The sequence below is a fragment of the Nothobranchius furzeri genome, chromosome 6, assembly GCF_043380555.1.
Source record: "Nothobranchius furzeri strain GRZ-AD chromosome 6, NfurGRZ-RIMD1, whole genome shotgun sequence".
Taxonomy (NCBI): Eukaryota; Metazoa; Chordata; class Actinopteri; order Cyprinodontiformes; family Nothobranchiidae; genus Nothobranchius; species Nothobranchius furzeri.
Genome location: NC_091746.1, coordinates 71,842,351 through 71,856,877, shown reverse-complemented (window position 1 = coordinate 71,856,877; position 14,527 = coordinate 71,842,351). Strand labels below are relative to the sequence as shown.

Here is a 14,527-nt window from a genome sequence, read left to right as displayed (position 1 = left end):
CTCAGAATCCTTATCTCATTTTGTTCGCCCATCCCTTCTGAGCAATTTTACACAATTTTTGAGACGATCGTGCGAAAAATGATCGAGCAATCCAATCAGAAACGGACCCTAAAAACGGCAAAAACGGCAAAAAATCGCCATTTCAACCCAAAATGGCCGACTTCCTGTTTGATATTGACCATGGTTGCAAGAGACTTTTCTGTGCGGACTGTTGAGTACTACAAGTGTACCAAATTTCATAACTGTACGATAAACTAAGCTTTATGGAGAGGGTTTTTTTTCACTTTGTAGGGGGCGCTGTTCAGCCATTTTCTTTGCGATTTTTTTGGGACCTTTAAAATATCAAATTTTTCACCAGGCCTGACAAGTGTGCAAAATATTGTGAGTTTTGGGGTATGTTAAGGTCCCCAAAAAGCTGTTCAAAGGGGGCACGGAATAACAAAAAATAATAATAATCAGAGCAAAAACAAGAGGCCTTCGCAGCGCTTTCGCTGCTCGGGCCTAATAAGAAGAAACGGAGCAGATACAATAGGCCTTCGCAGCTTCACTGCTCGGGCCTAATTAAAGCTGCAAGCAGCGTCGTTCGGCCCTCGCAGCGAAGCTGCTCGCCCTCCTTCCGCACCCCCTCCGCTCCATCCCAGACGCTCTCCAAACCCAGCTACGCGCTTCTCCATCCTGGCCGGCAGCCGGGGGCACCAGGGCACGTCTGGCAGAACAGAAAGTCAACCACCCCGACACCAGAAACCGTGAACGGCCTCCTCGTCCACACCTCACCCTGACTCAGCATCCCCTCTTAGCCCACCATTACACGTCTCACCACTAGGAGATACTCTATCTTTACCACACTGGTGATGTGATGTTCAGTCTCGGTACAAATCGGAGGCTGTTTGTGGAAGTTACAGTCAAACGTAAGGTCACAGCGTCACGCCAGAAATCGCCATGGCATCAAAGCCCCTCCCTTTCTGAAAAGCTATCAGATCTGAATGGTCATTACAACATCATGAAGACAGTGCATGACCTTAGTGTCATGTTGACTAAATTAGAGGGGACAAATATGAGCATTTCACCATAAAACAGTAGACTTCCTGTAGTCAGGGGGCGGGGCTTAGGTGATGTCAGCTGTCCACATTGTCACTGTCTTCAGATGTGGTCAGTGATCACACAGACAAAGTTTGAAATTGATCTGATCATGCACATGGGAGTTATTAAGTCAAGTAACGTAAAGGCGACTGGTCAAAGTTTGAGGCTTAGCCACGCCCACACCTTTATACTTATTTAAAATCCGACGGTTGAATTTTTTCCTCTATGTCTTAAGAGTATATAGCAGGAGTTTGAAGGTGATCGGTGGAAAGGACGACGAGACATCATTCTCCTAATAACGTGTGCAAAAACCACTAAATCGAGTACTTGGACCAAAATGGCCGACCTCCTGTGCGACATTGTAATTGGCTCAAAGAGACTTTTTTGTAGGTCCTGAGACACTACATTAGTGTGCCAAATTTCGTGATCCTCAGTCAAAGCATGGCTTGGGGCTGATAGTTTTAATGGTCCTAGGGGGCGCTATTTCAGAAAATAGGCCACGCCCACAAACTTCAGCTGTCCAATTCTATTAGGGGTCAGAGTAAGATCACTCATCAGAAATTGTGTGGTGATGTCACAATGATTGAAGAAATGAGAGACAAACGTATTTCCATGGCGTGATGGTGAATTTCGCCATGATCCCAAAGCCCCGCCTTTATTCGAAACCTGCCAGTACTATAGACCAAGTGACCTCAACTTGTCTGCTGCTATTTACCAGTGATTGCTGGTGATTGGTTAAAAGGAGTCCAATAGGGAGCTGTGAAAAAAAGAGTGGCGTGGCGACAGGTCAAAGTTTGAGGCTTAGCCACGCCCACACCTTTATACTTATTTAAAATCCGTAGGTTGAATTTTTTCCCCTTTGTCTTAAGAGTCTATAGCAGAAGTTTGAAGGTGATTGGTGAAAAGGGCGATGGTGCAACATTCTCCAAACAACATGTGCGAAAACCACTAAATCGAGTACTTGGACCAAAATGGCCGACTTCCTGTGCGACTTGGTTCTTGGCTCCAAGAGACTTTTTTGTAGGTCCTGAGACACCACATTAGTGTACCAAATTTCGTAATCCTCAGTCAAAGCATGGCTTGGGGCTGACAGTTTTAATGGTCCTAGGGGGCGCTATTTCAGAAAATAGGCCACGCCCACAAACTTCAGCTGTCCAATTCTATTAGGGGTCAGAGTAAGATCACTCATCAGAAATTGTGTGGTGATGTCACAATGATTGAAGAAATGAGAGACAAACGTATTTCCATGGCGTGATGGTGAATTTCGCCATGATCCCAAAGCCCCGCCTTTATTCGAAACCTGCCAGTACTATAGACCAAGTGACCTCAACTTGTCTGCTGCTATTTACCAGTGATTGCTGGTGATTGGTTAAAAGGAGTCCAATAGGGAGCTGTGAAAAAAAGAGTGGCGTGGCGACAGGTCAAAGTTTGAGGCTTAGCCACGCCCACACCTTTATACTTATTTAAAATCCGTAGGTTGAATTTTTTCCCCTTTGTCTTAAGAGTCTATAGCAGAAGTTTGAAGGTGATTGGTGAAAAGGGCGATGGTGCAACACTCTCCAAACAACGTGTGCGAAAACCACTAAATCGAGTACTTGGACCAAAATGGCCGACTTCCTGTGCGACTTGGTTCTTGGCTCCAAGAGACTTTTTTGTAGGTCCTGAGACCCCACATTAGTGTACCAAATTTCGTAATCCTCAGTCAAAGCATGGCTTGGGGCTGACAGTTTTAATGGTCCTAGGGGGCGCTATTTCAGAAAATAGGCCACGCCCACCGGATTTTCACATCCCATTTTTTGGGGGGCAGGACTAGGATCACTCCCAAGAAGTTTCGTGGCGATATCTTTAGAAATGACGAAATGGGAGGCAAACGTAAGGCCTAAGTGGTACGCCTGACTTCGCCGTGCCGCCACAGCCCCGCCTTCTGCAGAAAACTCCCAGAAAGTGACGCCAAGCAACCCCAACTTGTCTTCAGTTACCTGGTACAAATTTGGGATGATTATTTGAAAGGGCGAATTTTAGAAAATTTCCCAGTAAAACTTGACCTTTTAAGTCCTGAGGGGGCGGGGCTTATGTGACATCATCAATCGACCATTCATTTGTCTTCGGGGTGCGATGACGATTGTCCACAGAAAGTTACTTTAACTGTAGTTCTTTCATTTATGAAATTATAGCAATTTGAATTTTTTTGGCGAGTGCTCGAACTTTGAGGCCTGGCCCCGCCCCTTCAGTATTTACGAAAAGTCAATTTTATTTTCTCATTTGAATCGTCCATCGCTTCTGTTCGATCGCACACTATTTTTGAGACGATCGTGCGAAAAATGACCAAACTGTTCAACCAAATATAGACCCTAGAAATGGCCAAAATGGCTAAAAATCGCCATTTCAACCCAAAATGGCCGACTTCCTGTTTGATATTGACCATGGTTGCAAGAGACTTTTCTGTGCGGACTGTGGAGTACTACAAGTATACCAAATTTCATAACCGTACGATAAACTAAGCTTTATGGAGAGGGGTATTTTTCACTTTCTAGGGGGCGCTGTCCAGCCACTTTTTTACGAACTTTCACATCGCCATTGAAATACGTAAATTTCACGCACTTTCTATATTGAGCCAGAATTTGGTGACTTTTTGGATATGCTAAGACCCCCTAAAGGCCATTCAAAGACGCGGAAGAAAAAAGAAAGAAAGAAAGAAAGAAAGATTAAAGCTGCAAGCAGCGTCGTTCGGCCCTCGCAGCTCCGCGCCGCTCTGGTCTGGACGGCAGCCCGGGGCACCAGTGCACGTCTGACAGAACAGAAACGTCAACCACCCCGACACCAGAAACCGCGAATGGCCTCCTAGTCTGCACCTCACCCTGACTCAGCATCCCCTCTGAGCTCACCATTAAATTGAATATTAAGATTACGGCGTTACGCCAGAATTCGCCATGGCATCAAAGCCCCTCCCTTTCTGGAAAGCTATCAGATCTGAATGGTCATTACAGCATCATGAAGACAGTGCATGACCTTAGGGTCATGTTGACTAAATTAGAGGGGACAAATATGGGCATTTCAGCATAAAAAATAAATTCCTGTAGTCAGGGGGCGGGGCTTAGGTGATGTCAGCTGTCCACATTGTCATTGTTTACAGATATGGTCAATGATCACACAGACAAAGTTCGAAAAAGATCTGATCATGCACATGGGAGTTATTAAGTCAAGTAAAGTAATGGCGAAAGGTCAACGTTTGAGGCTTAGCCACGCCCACACCTTTCAACTTTTGAAAAATCCGACGGTTGAATTTTTTCCCCTATGTCTTAAGAGTGTATTGCAGAAGTTTGAAGGTGATTGGTGAAAAGGGCGACGGAGCATCACTCTCCAAACAATGTGTGCGAAAACCACTAAATCACGTACTTGCACCAAAATGGCCGACTTCCTGTGCGACTTTACGCTTGGCTCCAAGAGACTTTTTTTGTAGGTCCTGAGACCCCACATTAGTGTACCAAATTTCGTAATCCTCAGTCAAAGCATGGCTTGGGGCTGAAAGTTTTAATGGCTCTAGGGGGCGCTATTTAAGAATATAGGCCACGCCCACAAACTTCAGCTGTCTATTTCTCTTGGAGCTCAGACTAGGATCACTCACCAGAAGTTTCGTAGCAATATCACGATAACTGAAGAAATGAGACAAACGTATTTCCATGGCGTGATGGCGATTTTCGCCATGGTCCCAAAGCCCCGCCTTTTTTCAAAACCTGCCAGTACTGGAGACCAAGTAACCTCAACTTGTCTACTGCTGTTTGCCACAGAATCCTGGTGATTGGGTAAAAGGAGTCCAGTAGGGAGCTGTGAAAAAAAGAGTAGCGTGGCGACAGGTCAAAGTTTGAGGCTTAGCCACGCCCACACCTTTCAACTTTTGAAAAATCCGACGGTTAAATTTTTTCCCCTATGTCTTAAGGGTATATAGCAGAAGTTTGAAGGAGATTGGTGAAAAGGGCGACGGAGCATCACTCTCCAAACAACGTGTGCGAAAACCACTAAATCGCGTACTTGATCCAAAATGGCCGACTTCCTGTGCGACTTTGAACTTGACTCCAAGAGACTTTTTTGTAGGTCCTGAGACACCACATTAGTGTACCAAATTTCGTAATCCTCAGTCAAAGCATGGCTTGGGGCTAATAGTTTAAATGGTCCTAGGGGGCGCTATTTCAAAACATAGGCCACGCCCACAAAATTCAGCTGTCTATTTCTCTTGGAGCTCAGACTAGGATCACTCACCAGAAGTTTCGTAGCAATATCACGATAACTGAAGAAATGAGAGACAAACGTATTTCCATGGCGTGATGGCGATTTTCGCCATGGTCCCAAAGCCCCGCCTTTTTTCAAAACCTGCCAGTACTGGAGACCAAGTAACCTCAACTTGTCTACTGCTGTTTGCCACAGAATCCTGGTGATTGGGTAAAAGGAGTCCAGTAGGGAGCTGTGAAAAAAAGAGTAGCGTGGCGACAGGTCAAAGTTTGAGGCTTAGCCACGCCCACACCTTTCAACTTTTGAAAAATCCGACGGTTGAATTTTTTCCCCTATGTCTTAAGGGTATATAGCAGAAGTTTGAAGGAGATTGGTGAAAAGGGCGACGGAGCATCACTCTCCAAACAACGTGTGCGAAAACCACTAAATCGCGTACTTGATCCAAAATGGCCGACTTCCTGTGCGACTTTGAACTTGACTCCAAGAGACTTTTTTGTAGGTCCTGAGACACCACATTAGTGTACCAAATTTCGTAATCCTCAGTCAAAGCATGGCTTGGGGCTAATAGTTTTAATGGTCCTAGGGGGCGCTATTTCAGAAAATAGGCCACGCCCACCAGATGTTCACATCAGATCTTTTGGGGGGCCGGACTAGGATCACTCACAAGAAGTTTCGTGACGATATCTTTGGAAATGACGAAATGGGAGGCAAACGTAAGGCCAAGGCGGTACGCCTGAATTCGCCGCGCCACCACAGCCCCGCCCTCTGCCGAAAACTCCCATAAAGTGACGCCAAGCAACCCCCACTTGTCTTGAGTTACCAGCTACAAATTTGTGGTGATTAAGTGAAATGGGGCAATTTGGGACCTTTCACAGTAAAACTTGATCTTTTTGGTCCTGAGGGGGCGGGGCTTGTGTGATGTCATCATCCGACCTTTCAATTTACTTTGTGGGTGGATGACGAATGACCACAGAAAGTTTGGTAACTCTATTCCATTCAGTTATGAAGTTATAGCAATTTAAATATTTTTGGCGAGTAGTCAAACTTCGAGGCCTGGCTCCGCCCCTTCAACATATACGAAAACTCAGAATCCTTATCTCATTTTGTTCGCCCATCCCTTCTGAGCAATTTTACACAATTTTTGAGACGATCGTGCGAAAAATGATCGAGCAATCCAATCAGAAACGGACCCTAAAAACGGCAAAAACGGCAAAAAATCGCCATTTCAACCCAAAATGGCCGACTTCCTGTTTGATATTGACCATGGTTGCAAGAGACTTTTCTGTGCGGACTGTTGAGTACTACAAGTGTACCAAATTTCATAACTGTACGATAAACTAAGCTTTATGGAGAGGGGTTTTTTTCACTTTGTAGGGGGCGCTGTTCAGCCATTTTCTTTGCGATTTTTTTGGGACCTTTAAAATATCAAATTTTTCACCAGGCCTGACAAGTGTGCAAAATATTGTGAGTTTTGGGGTATGTTAAGGTCCCCAAAAAGCTGTTCAAAGGGGGCACGGAATAACAAAAAATAATAATAATCAGAGCAAAAACAAGAGGCCTTCGCAGCGCTTTCGCTGCTCGGGCCTAATTAAAGCTGCAAGCAGCGTCGTTCGGCCCTCGCAGCGAAGCTGCTCGCCCTCCTTCCGCACCCCCTCCGCTCCATCCCCGACGCTCTCCAAACCCAGCTCCGCGCTTGTCCATCCTGGACGGCAGCCGGGGGCACCAGGGCACGTCTGGCAGAACAGAAAGTCAACCACCCCGACACCAGAAACCGTGAACGGCCTCCTCGTCCACACCTCACCCTGATTCAGCATCCCCTCTGAGCCCAGCATTACACGTCTCACCACTAGGAGATACTCTATCTTTACCACACTGGTGATGTGATGTTCAGTCTCTGGCAAATCGGAGGCTGTTTGTGGAGGTTACAGTCAAACGTAAGGTCACAGCGTCACGCCAGAAATCGCCATGGCATCAAAGCTCCTCCCTTTCTGAAAAGCTATCAGATCTGAATAGTCATTAGAACATCATGAAGACAGTGCATGACCTTAGTGTCATGTTGACTAAATTAGAGGGGACAAATATGGGCATTTCACCATAAAACAGAAGACTTCCTGTAGTCAGGGGGCGGGGCTTAGGTGATGCCAGCTGTCCACATTGTCACTGTCTTCAGATGTGGTCAGTGATCACACGGACAAAGTTTGAAATTGATCTGATCATGCACAAGGGAGTTATTGAGTCAAGTAACGTAATGGCGACTGGTCAAAGTTTGAGGCTTAGCCACGCCCACACCTTTATACTTATTTAAAATCCGACGGTTGAATCTTTTCCTCTATGTCTTAAGAGTATATAGCAAGAGTTTGAAGGTGATCGGTGGAAAGGGCGACGAGACATCATTCTCCTAATAACGTGTGCGAAAACCACTAAATCGAGTACTTGGACCAAAATGGCCGACCTCCTGTGCGACATTGCGCTTGGCTCCAAGAGACTTTTTTGTAGGTCCTGAGACACTACATTAGTGTGCCAAATTTCGTGATCCTCAGTCAAAGCACGGCTTGGGGCTGACAGTTTTAATGGTCCTAGGGGGCGCTATTTCAGAAAATAGGCCACGCCCACAAACTTCAGCTGTCCAATTCTATTAGGGGTCAGAGTAGGATCACTCATCAGAAATTGTGTGGCGATGTCACAATGATTGAAGAAATGAGAGACAAACGTATTTCCATGGCGTGATGGCGAATTTCGCCATGCTCCCAAAGCCCCGCCTTTATTCGAAAGCTGCCAGTACTATAGACCAAGTGACCTCAACTTGTCTGCTGCTATTTGCCAGTGATTGCTGGTGATTGGTTAAAAGGAGTCCAATAGGGAGCTGTGAAAAAAAGAGTGGCGTGGCGACAGGTCAAAGTTTGAGGCTTAGCCACGCCCACACCTTTATACTTATTTAAAATCCGTAGGTTGAATTTTTTCCCCTTTGTCTTAAGAGTCTATAGCAGAAGTTTGAAGGTGATTGGTGAAAAGGGCAATGGTGTAACACTCTCCAAACAACGTGTGCGAAAACCACTAAATCGACTACTTGGACCAAAATGGCCGACTTCCTGTGCGACTTTGCACTTGGCTCCAAGAGACTTTTTTGTAGGACCGGAGACACCACATTAGTGTACCAGATTTCGTACTCCTCAGTCAAAGCATGGCTAGGGGCTGACAGTTTTAATGGTCCTAGAGGGCGCCATTTCAGAAAATAGGCCACGCCCACAAACTACAGCTGTCCAAATCTATTGGGGGTCAGACTAGGATCACTCACCAGACATTTTGTGGTGATGGCACGATAATTGAAGAAATGAGAGGCAAACGTATTGCCATGGCGTGATGGTGAATTTTGCCATGCTCCCAAAGCCCCGCCTTTTTTCAAAACCTGCCAGTACTGGAGACTAAGTGACCTCAACTTGTCAGCTGCTATTCGCCAGAGATTGCTGGCGATTGGGTAAAAGGAGTCCAATAGGTAGCTGTGAAAAAAAGAGTGGCGTGGTGACAGGTCAAAGTTTGAGGCTTAGCCACGCCCACACCTTTATACTTATTTAAAATCCGACGGTTGAATTTTTTCCTTTATGTCTTAAGAGTCTATAGCAGAAGTTTGAAGGCGATTGGTGAAAAGGGCGATGGAGCATCACTCTCCAAACAACGTGTGCGAAAACCACTAAATCGAGTACTTGGACCAAAATGGCCGACTTCCTGTGCGACTTTGCACTTGGCTCCAAGAGACTTTTTTGTAGGTCCTGAGACACCACATTAGTGTGCCAAATTTCATAATCCTCAGTCAAAGCATGACTTGGGGCTGACAGTTTTAATGGTCCTAGGGGGCGCTATTTCAGAAAATAGGCCACGCCCACCGGATGTTCACATCACATTTTGTGGGGGGCTGAACTAGGATCACTCCCAAGAGGTTTTGTGGCGATATCTCTAGAAATGACGAAATGGGAGGCAAACGTAAGGCCTAAGCGGTACGCCTGACTTCGCCGCGCCGCCACAGCCCCGCCTTCTGGAGAAAACTCCCATAAAGTGACGCCAAGCAACCCCAACTTGTCTTCAGTTACCCGCTACAAATTTGGGGTGGTTATTGGAAAGGGCGAATTTTGGAAAATTTCCCAGTAAATCTTGACCTTTTAAGTCCTGAGGGGGCGGGGCTTATGTGACATCATCAATCGACCATTCATTTGTCTTCGGAGGTCGACGACGATTGTCCTTAGAACATTTCTTTAACTGTAATTCTTTCATTTATGAATCTATAGCAATTTGAATTTTTTTGGCGAGTGCTCGAACTTTGAGGCCTGGTCCCGCCCCTTCAGTATTTACGAAAAGTCAATTTTATTGTCTCATTTTAATCGTCCATCGCTTCTGTTCGATCGCACACTATTTTTGAGACGATCGTGCGAAAAATGACCAAACTGTTAAACCAAATATAGACCCTAGAAATGGCCAAAACGGGGTCAAAATGGCCACTTTAGTCCAAAATGGCCGACTTCCTGTTTGATATTGACCATGGGTGCAAGAGGCTTTTCTGTGCGTATTGTTGAGTTCTACAAGTGTACCAAATTTCATCACTCTACTATGAAAAAAGGTCAAAGCGGAGGGGTATTTTTAATTTTCCAGGGGGCGCTGTTGAAACATTTTTTTACCAACTTTCACGTTGCCAGTGAAATACGTAAATTTCACGCACTTTCTATATTGGGCCAGAATTTGGTGACTTTTTGGATATGCTAAGACCCCCTAAAGGCCATCCAAAGACGCGGAAGAAAAAAAAAGAAAAAAAAAAAAAAAAAAATAATAATAAACGGAGCAGATACAATAGGCCTTCGCAGCTTCACTGCTCGGGCCTAAAAATAATAAACGGAGCAGATACAATAGGCCTTCGCAGCGCTTCGCTGCTCGGGCCTAAAAATAGCATCTGGCAATGGCACAAACATCTTTTATTTTCTAGAAGAACTGCTTTTAGCGCTTCTACTTGTGGTTTTAAAGACATCTGTGTCATTTAGAACAGAGGAAAGAGCCGCAGCGAACTCCGCCGCTGTCTTCGTTGTTTATGAGAAATTGAGCGTCGCCGTGTATGATGCGAATTAAACAGGAGGAGTCTGGCAGGCCAGGCTGTCTTTTTCGTACCATTAGCGCCTATTTTCTTCTCCTACCCACCATTCATTGCAGTGTAAGGTCACTGAACACATGCTTCACACTAAGAAGTTCAACTCACCTGTTGACCCCTCAGACATCCCTTCATTAATCCTTCTCACAAGCCTTGATCTTCTTAAGTGATCCTCCAGTCGTCCGAGTAGTTAGTTAGTGTTTCTTCTCCTTTCCTTCGTACCCCGTAACACTCTCGTAACTTAAGCACTCAGTTCTTCTGGTGCACGCCTTCAGCGTCCGCAGCACTTCCGTGTTTGGGTCTTACCAGTATGGACATTTATACATAAACACTTCAATAAGTGCTGGATCACTCTCGAGTGCGTTAAGACGCTTCTACATATGTATATGTTTATACTCTCGTCTCTTCTCTGTGGTTATGTCTGAATCCAGTGCGAACCGTGCCGACACAGTATTTTGCAATGTTGTTTTTTTTAAACTCGGTAACGGATAAGATAAAAAATGTAGCGAAATACAATACTTGTAAAAAACAATACTTAAGTAAAAGTAAAATTACAGATTTTAAAAACTACTTAAAAAGTATAAATGCGCAAAAAATCTACTCAAGTACAGTAATGCAAGTAAATGTAATTCGTTACTTCCCACCTCTGTAACCCTGATATAGTTTACACGTCCGAAATACTAAAGACAAAACCTCCTAAACTCTAATCCGATGAGGTTAGTGATGAGGGGCTGAGACCAGGCAAGCTGGGATTAACACCATCAGCTGGTGGGATAAAGTCAGCGGAGAACACTGAAGACGCGTTCCAGATGTTGTTATGGTTGAATGATTACATTTTGAAAGTTAAAACTTTGTGTTGTCTACCTGGGCCAGGTGTGTCCTTAGTAAGTTAGTGTCCTCCTTCCCCCCAGGCAGGCTTTGTGTTCCTCCAGAAATCCCAGACGACATGACGCTGTTTCCCACTAAAGACTCGTACAGAGTGGGTGAATCTGTTGGTTTGAACTGCAATGAGCCGGGCCTGATGCCGCTGCCCCGGGGCATGTACAGGTGCGGCTCCAAGCTCACCTGGGAGCCTCCCTTACCTGCTGGCCTGCGCTGCACCAACGGTTGGTTCTGGAAGAAGCTAAGTGGTTTCTGTGTCCTACACGTGCTCTGATTGGCTGAAGATGAGCTGTTTGTGCAGGCCAGCGCGAGTTAGATGATGACGTTTGATGTTTGTGTGTGCAGAGAACCCGTTTGTTCCTGATTCTCAGTGTGGGCTTGGTCAGAGGCTGCAGGGTTCCCGCTGCGTCTGCGTCCAACGGGAGAGCTGCCTGTTGGTTTTTAGACCTTCTTTAATCTTTTATCAGGATTTTCTCTCTTCTATTGCTCTCCTGAGCCTGAGATCCGTGGACTCAGTGGTCTCCTTTAAAATGCAGCTGAAAGCCGACCTGTTCCGGCTGGCTTTGGCGTGACCTCCTCTTCATCCTTAATGCTGCTGTTTCTACCAATTCTGTCTTCCTTCATATTTTAATCTAGATTCATCCTTTTCCCTCATTTTTTTTTGTGATATTTTTAAAATAAGTTTTTATTCTTGTGATTTTTATCTTGAGAGGCGCTTCATAAACAACAGTTTCTTCTCCCTTTTCTGGACGCTGACCCATCTCACGTGTTCAGCTCCGAGCCGGAGAGTCTCTGCGTCCTGAACGCGATCATCGACGTGGCGGTGCCCGTGTCACTCTGCTCCTTCCATGCTGCCCGTTGCCACGGCGACCCACTCCTCTATATGAACGAGGGTGCGTGCAACCCTGCAGACATCACCAAACTGGAGTGGGCCCGGTTCCGAGCCAAGATGTCCTCCAAAAGCTCGGCTCAGCTGCCCTGCAATCTGGACACGTGTTACGAATGGGAGACTTGCTCAGGTTAGTTTGTGAGGACCTTTTCTCTTTTTGGGCGTCTTGTATTTGATATTTTATTCAGTTTGACTCCATTATTCACAGGTGTTTCAGTTTTAAAGGTCCTTAAAAATGAAAAAGTCTGGTTTCTGCAAGGTTTAAAGCCCCGGAGAAAAAATTCAGCCCTTTTCAAAACCTTGAAAATACGTTTGACTCAAAACATTTCAAGAACCTTTAAAGGGACATTATGGAAGTGTGACAGCCAAAACATGTATAGAAATAATAAATGTCTTCTTCATACATTCTCCTGCAATGCCCTGGTCCTGTAGAATGAGCCCTGGCATTTTTACTGGGATTGCCTGTTTTTCTGTAAAATCACAGAAAAAGAGAGATGCTCGGGTCGAGCAGGCTGCTTCATGCGCGTTCACGCTCAGGCATCGCCCGTAGCATTTGCTATCCATAGCTTTAGCAGCAGAGAGAGAGGCAGTGCCACTTTGTCGCTGTTCCTAACGCCTAGTGACAAAGCTAGCTACATTTCTGAGGACCCTTAGCTACTTTCTGTAGAACTTTCTTCTAGATATTTCCTGCAAATTAGCAACAAAATAGCCATTTTTGCTCCAAACTGTTCTCTGAACGTTGTTTTAGCTGTCATCAAGCATATATTACAGATACTGAAAATGTCAGTGGTGGTCCAGCTCATCTAGTTAGATGTCTGACTCTCATGCAGAAGACCTGGGTTCGATTCTGGGTGTGAACATAGTTTATTTAGAGTTTCTTTTTTACATTAATGGTATATTTTTTTACAGTAAGACGCCCAAATTTTTATTTGAGACTCGCCGAACGGCATTGAATTCACAGATAAAATAGATGTGGGTTCAACTTTCATTTTGGAACAATTTTTCACGCAAGGGAAGGGAATGATCTGAGCATGCAGGAGGACTGACCCATCATAAACCTTTGTCGGCTGTGCTGAAGAGAAAGGTACAGAACCAAATTAATTAATTAATTAGCTGCACGTTCTCCTGTCCTCTGTCCTCCGGGACACACACACACACACACACACACACACACACACACACACACACACACACACACACACACACACACACATACACACACACACACACACACACACGACTGTCTCAGCTGTTATTTTCGTTAAGGAGTGTGCACGTACAGCACGCGCGCCTCGTGCACAAGCCTACTATTGAAGCTGCCGTTACACTTTTGGCCTGAGGGGGCAATCGCGAGCATAAAAATTCAAAAGTCCGTAAAGTCCCTTTAAGAACCCTGGAGTAGGGTTAGGGTGAATGTGACCTGAGCGCTGTGTACTATAAAAGCACGGACAGCAGGAGCGTTAATACTTTAGTTTATAGTTACATTATTATTTCAGCCTTCGGGGGGTTCTGGGGCTCTGGATCCCTCCATCCTGTTTCATAAACAGCCCCACTTGTTTCTTGTACCTCCAGCATCTAAGAAGTGTCAGTGCAAAGCCGCTCGTGAGTGCCCCAGAACCGGAGAGCACATGTTCTGTGTGAAGCTGACGGCCCAGATGACCCGCAGCTTGACCCTCTGTTCTACAGCTGCCCTCAAATGCATCAACCAGCCGTTTGAGATCCTTCATGAGGGGAATTGCAGCGCAGGATCCTGACGAGGATGTCTAAAGCCAACCGATGACTTGTTACTGCATGTTATATTAAGTCGACTCAAACCCGTCACAAACATTTACACATAAGAGTTTAGTGATGTCAGGTTTACATAAAGACAAACGCATCCGCTTGGGTTGGTGGAGGAACTTCTGCGAAGGCTGCAGAATCAAACCCGGCAGATTTGGTTTTATCAGTGGAGAATTTTCTGATTGTGGTAAACAAGATAAATAATAATATTAAAGCTTCGCAATGTTTTCGTGTTTTGATTAAAAGTCCAAATCTCCACTAAATGTGCAGCAGAGCCTAGAGAACATTTGATGTTTCTGCTCCACCAGCAAAGGAAAGAACGTTTCGTGATGAACGTTTGAGCCAGTTTAAAGTTTTAGGTTTCGTCTCCAAAAGGACTGAAACTATTAATGTTGTCTGGACTGAAAAGATGTTTGAAAGACAGGATCAGGATAATGTTAATGATAATAAGGATGGATTGAAATGATGCTAAAAATAAACACCAGCCTGACATAAAACTGGGATCTTTTTTTTTGTTTTACACAAGAACACTTTTTCTACCC

The 14,527-nt window shown here is 45.1% G+C and overlaps 1 protein-coding gene across 1 annotated transcript in view; it reads left to right on the top strand.

The window, feature by feature from the left end:
• Positions 1 to 14,482, top strand: part of c6.2 (complement component 6, duplicate 2) — a 43,716-nt gene extending 29,234 nt beyond the window's left edge. The window contains exons 15-18 of the mRNA XM_070552539.1: positions 11,347 to 11,541; positions 11,663 to 11,750; positions 12,092 to 12,336; positions 13,779 to 14,482. Of these exons, the coding sequence (XP_070408640.1) occupies positions 11,347 to 11,541; positions 11,663 to 11,750; positions 12,092 to 12,336; positions 13,779 to 13,960 (710 nt within the window). The 3' untranslated portion in view covers positions 13,961 to 14,482. The remainder of the gene's footprint in view (positions 1 to 11,346; positions 11,542 to 11,662; positions 11,751 to 12,091; positions 12,337 to 13,778) is intronic.
• Positions 14,483 to 14,527: the final 45 nt, after the last annotated feature.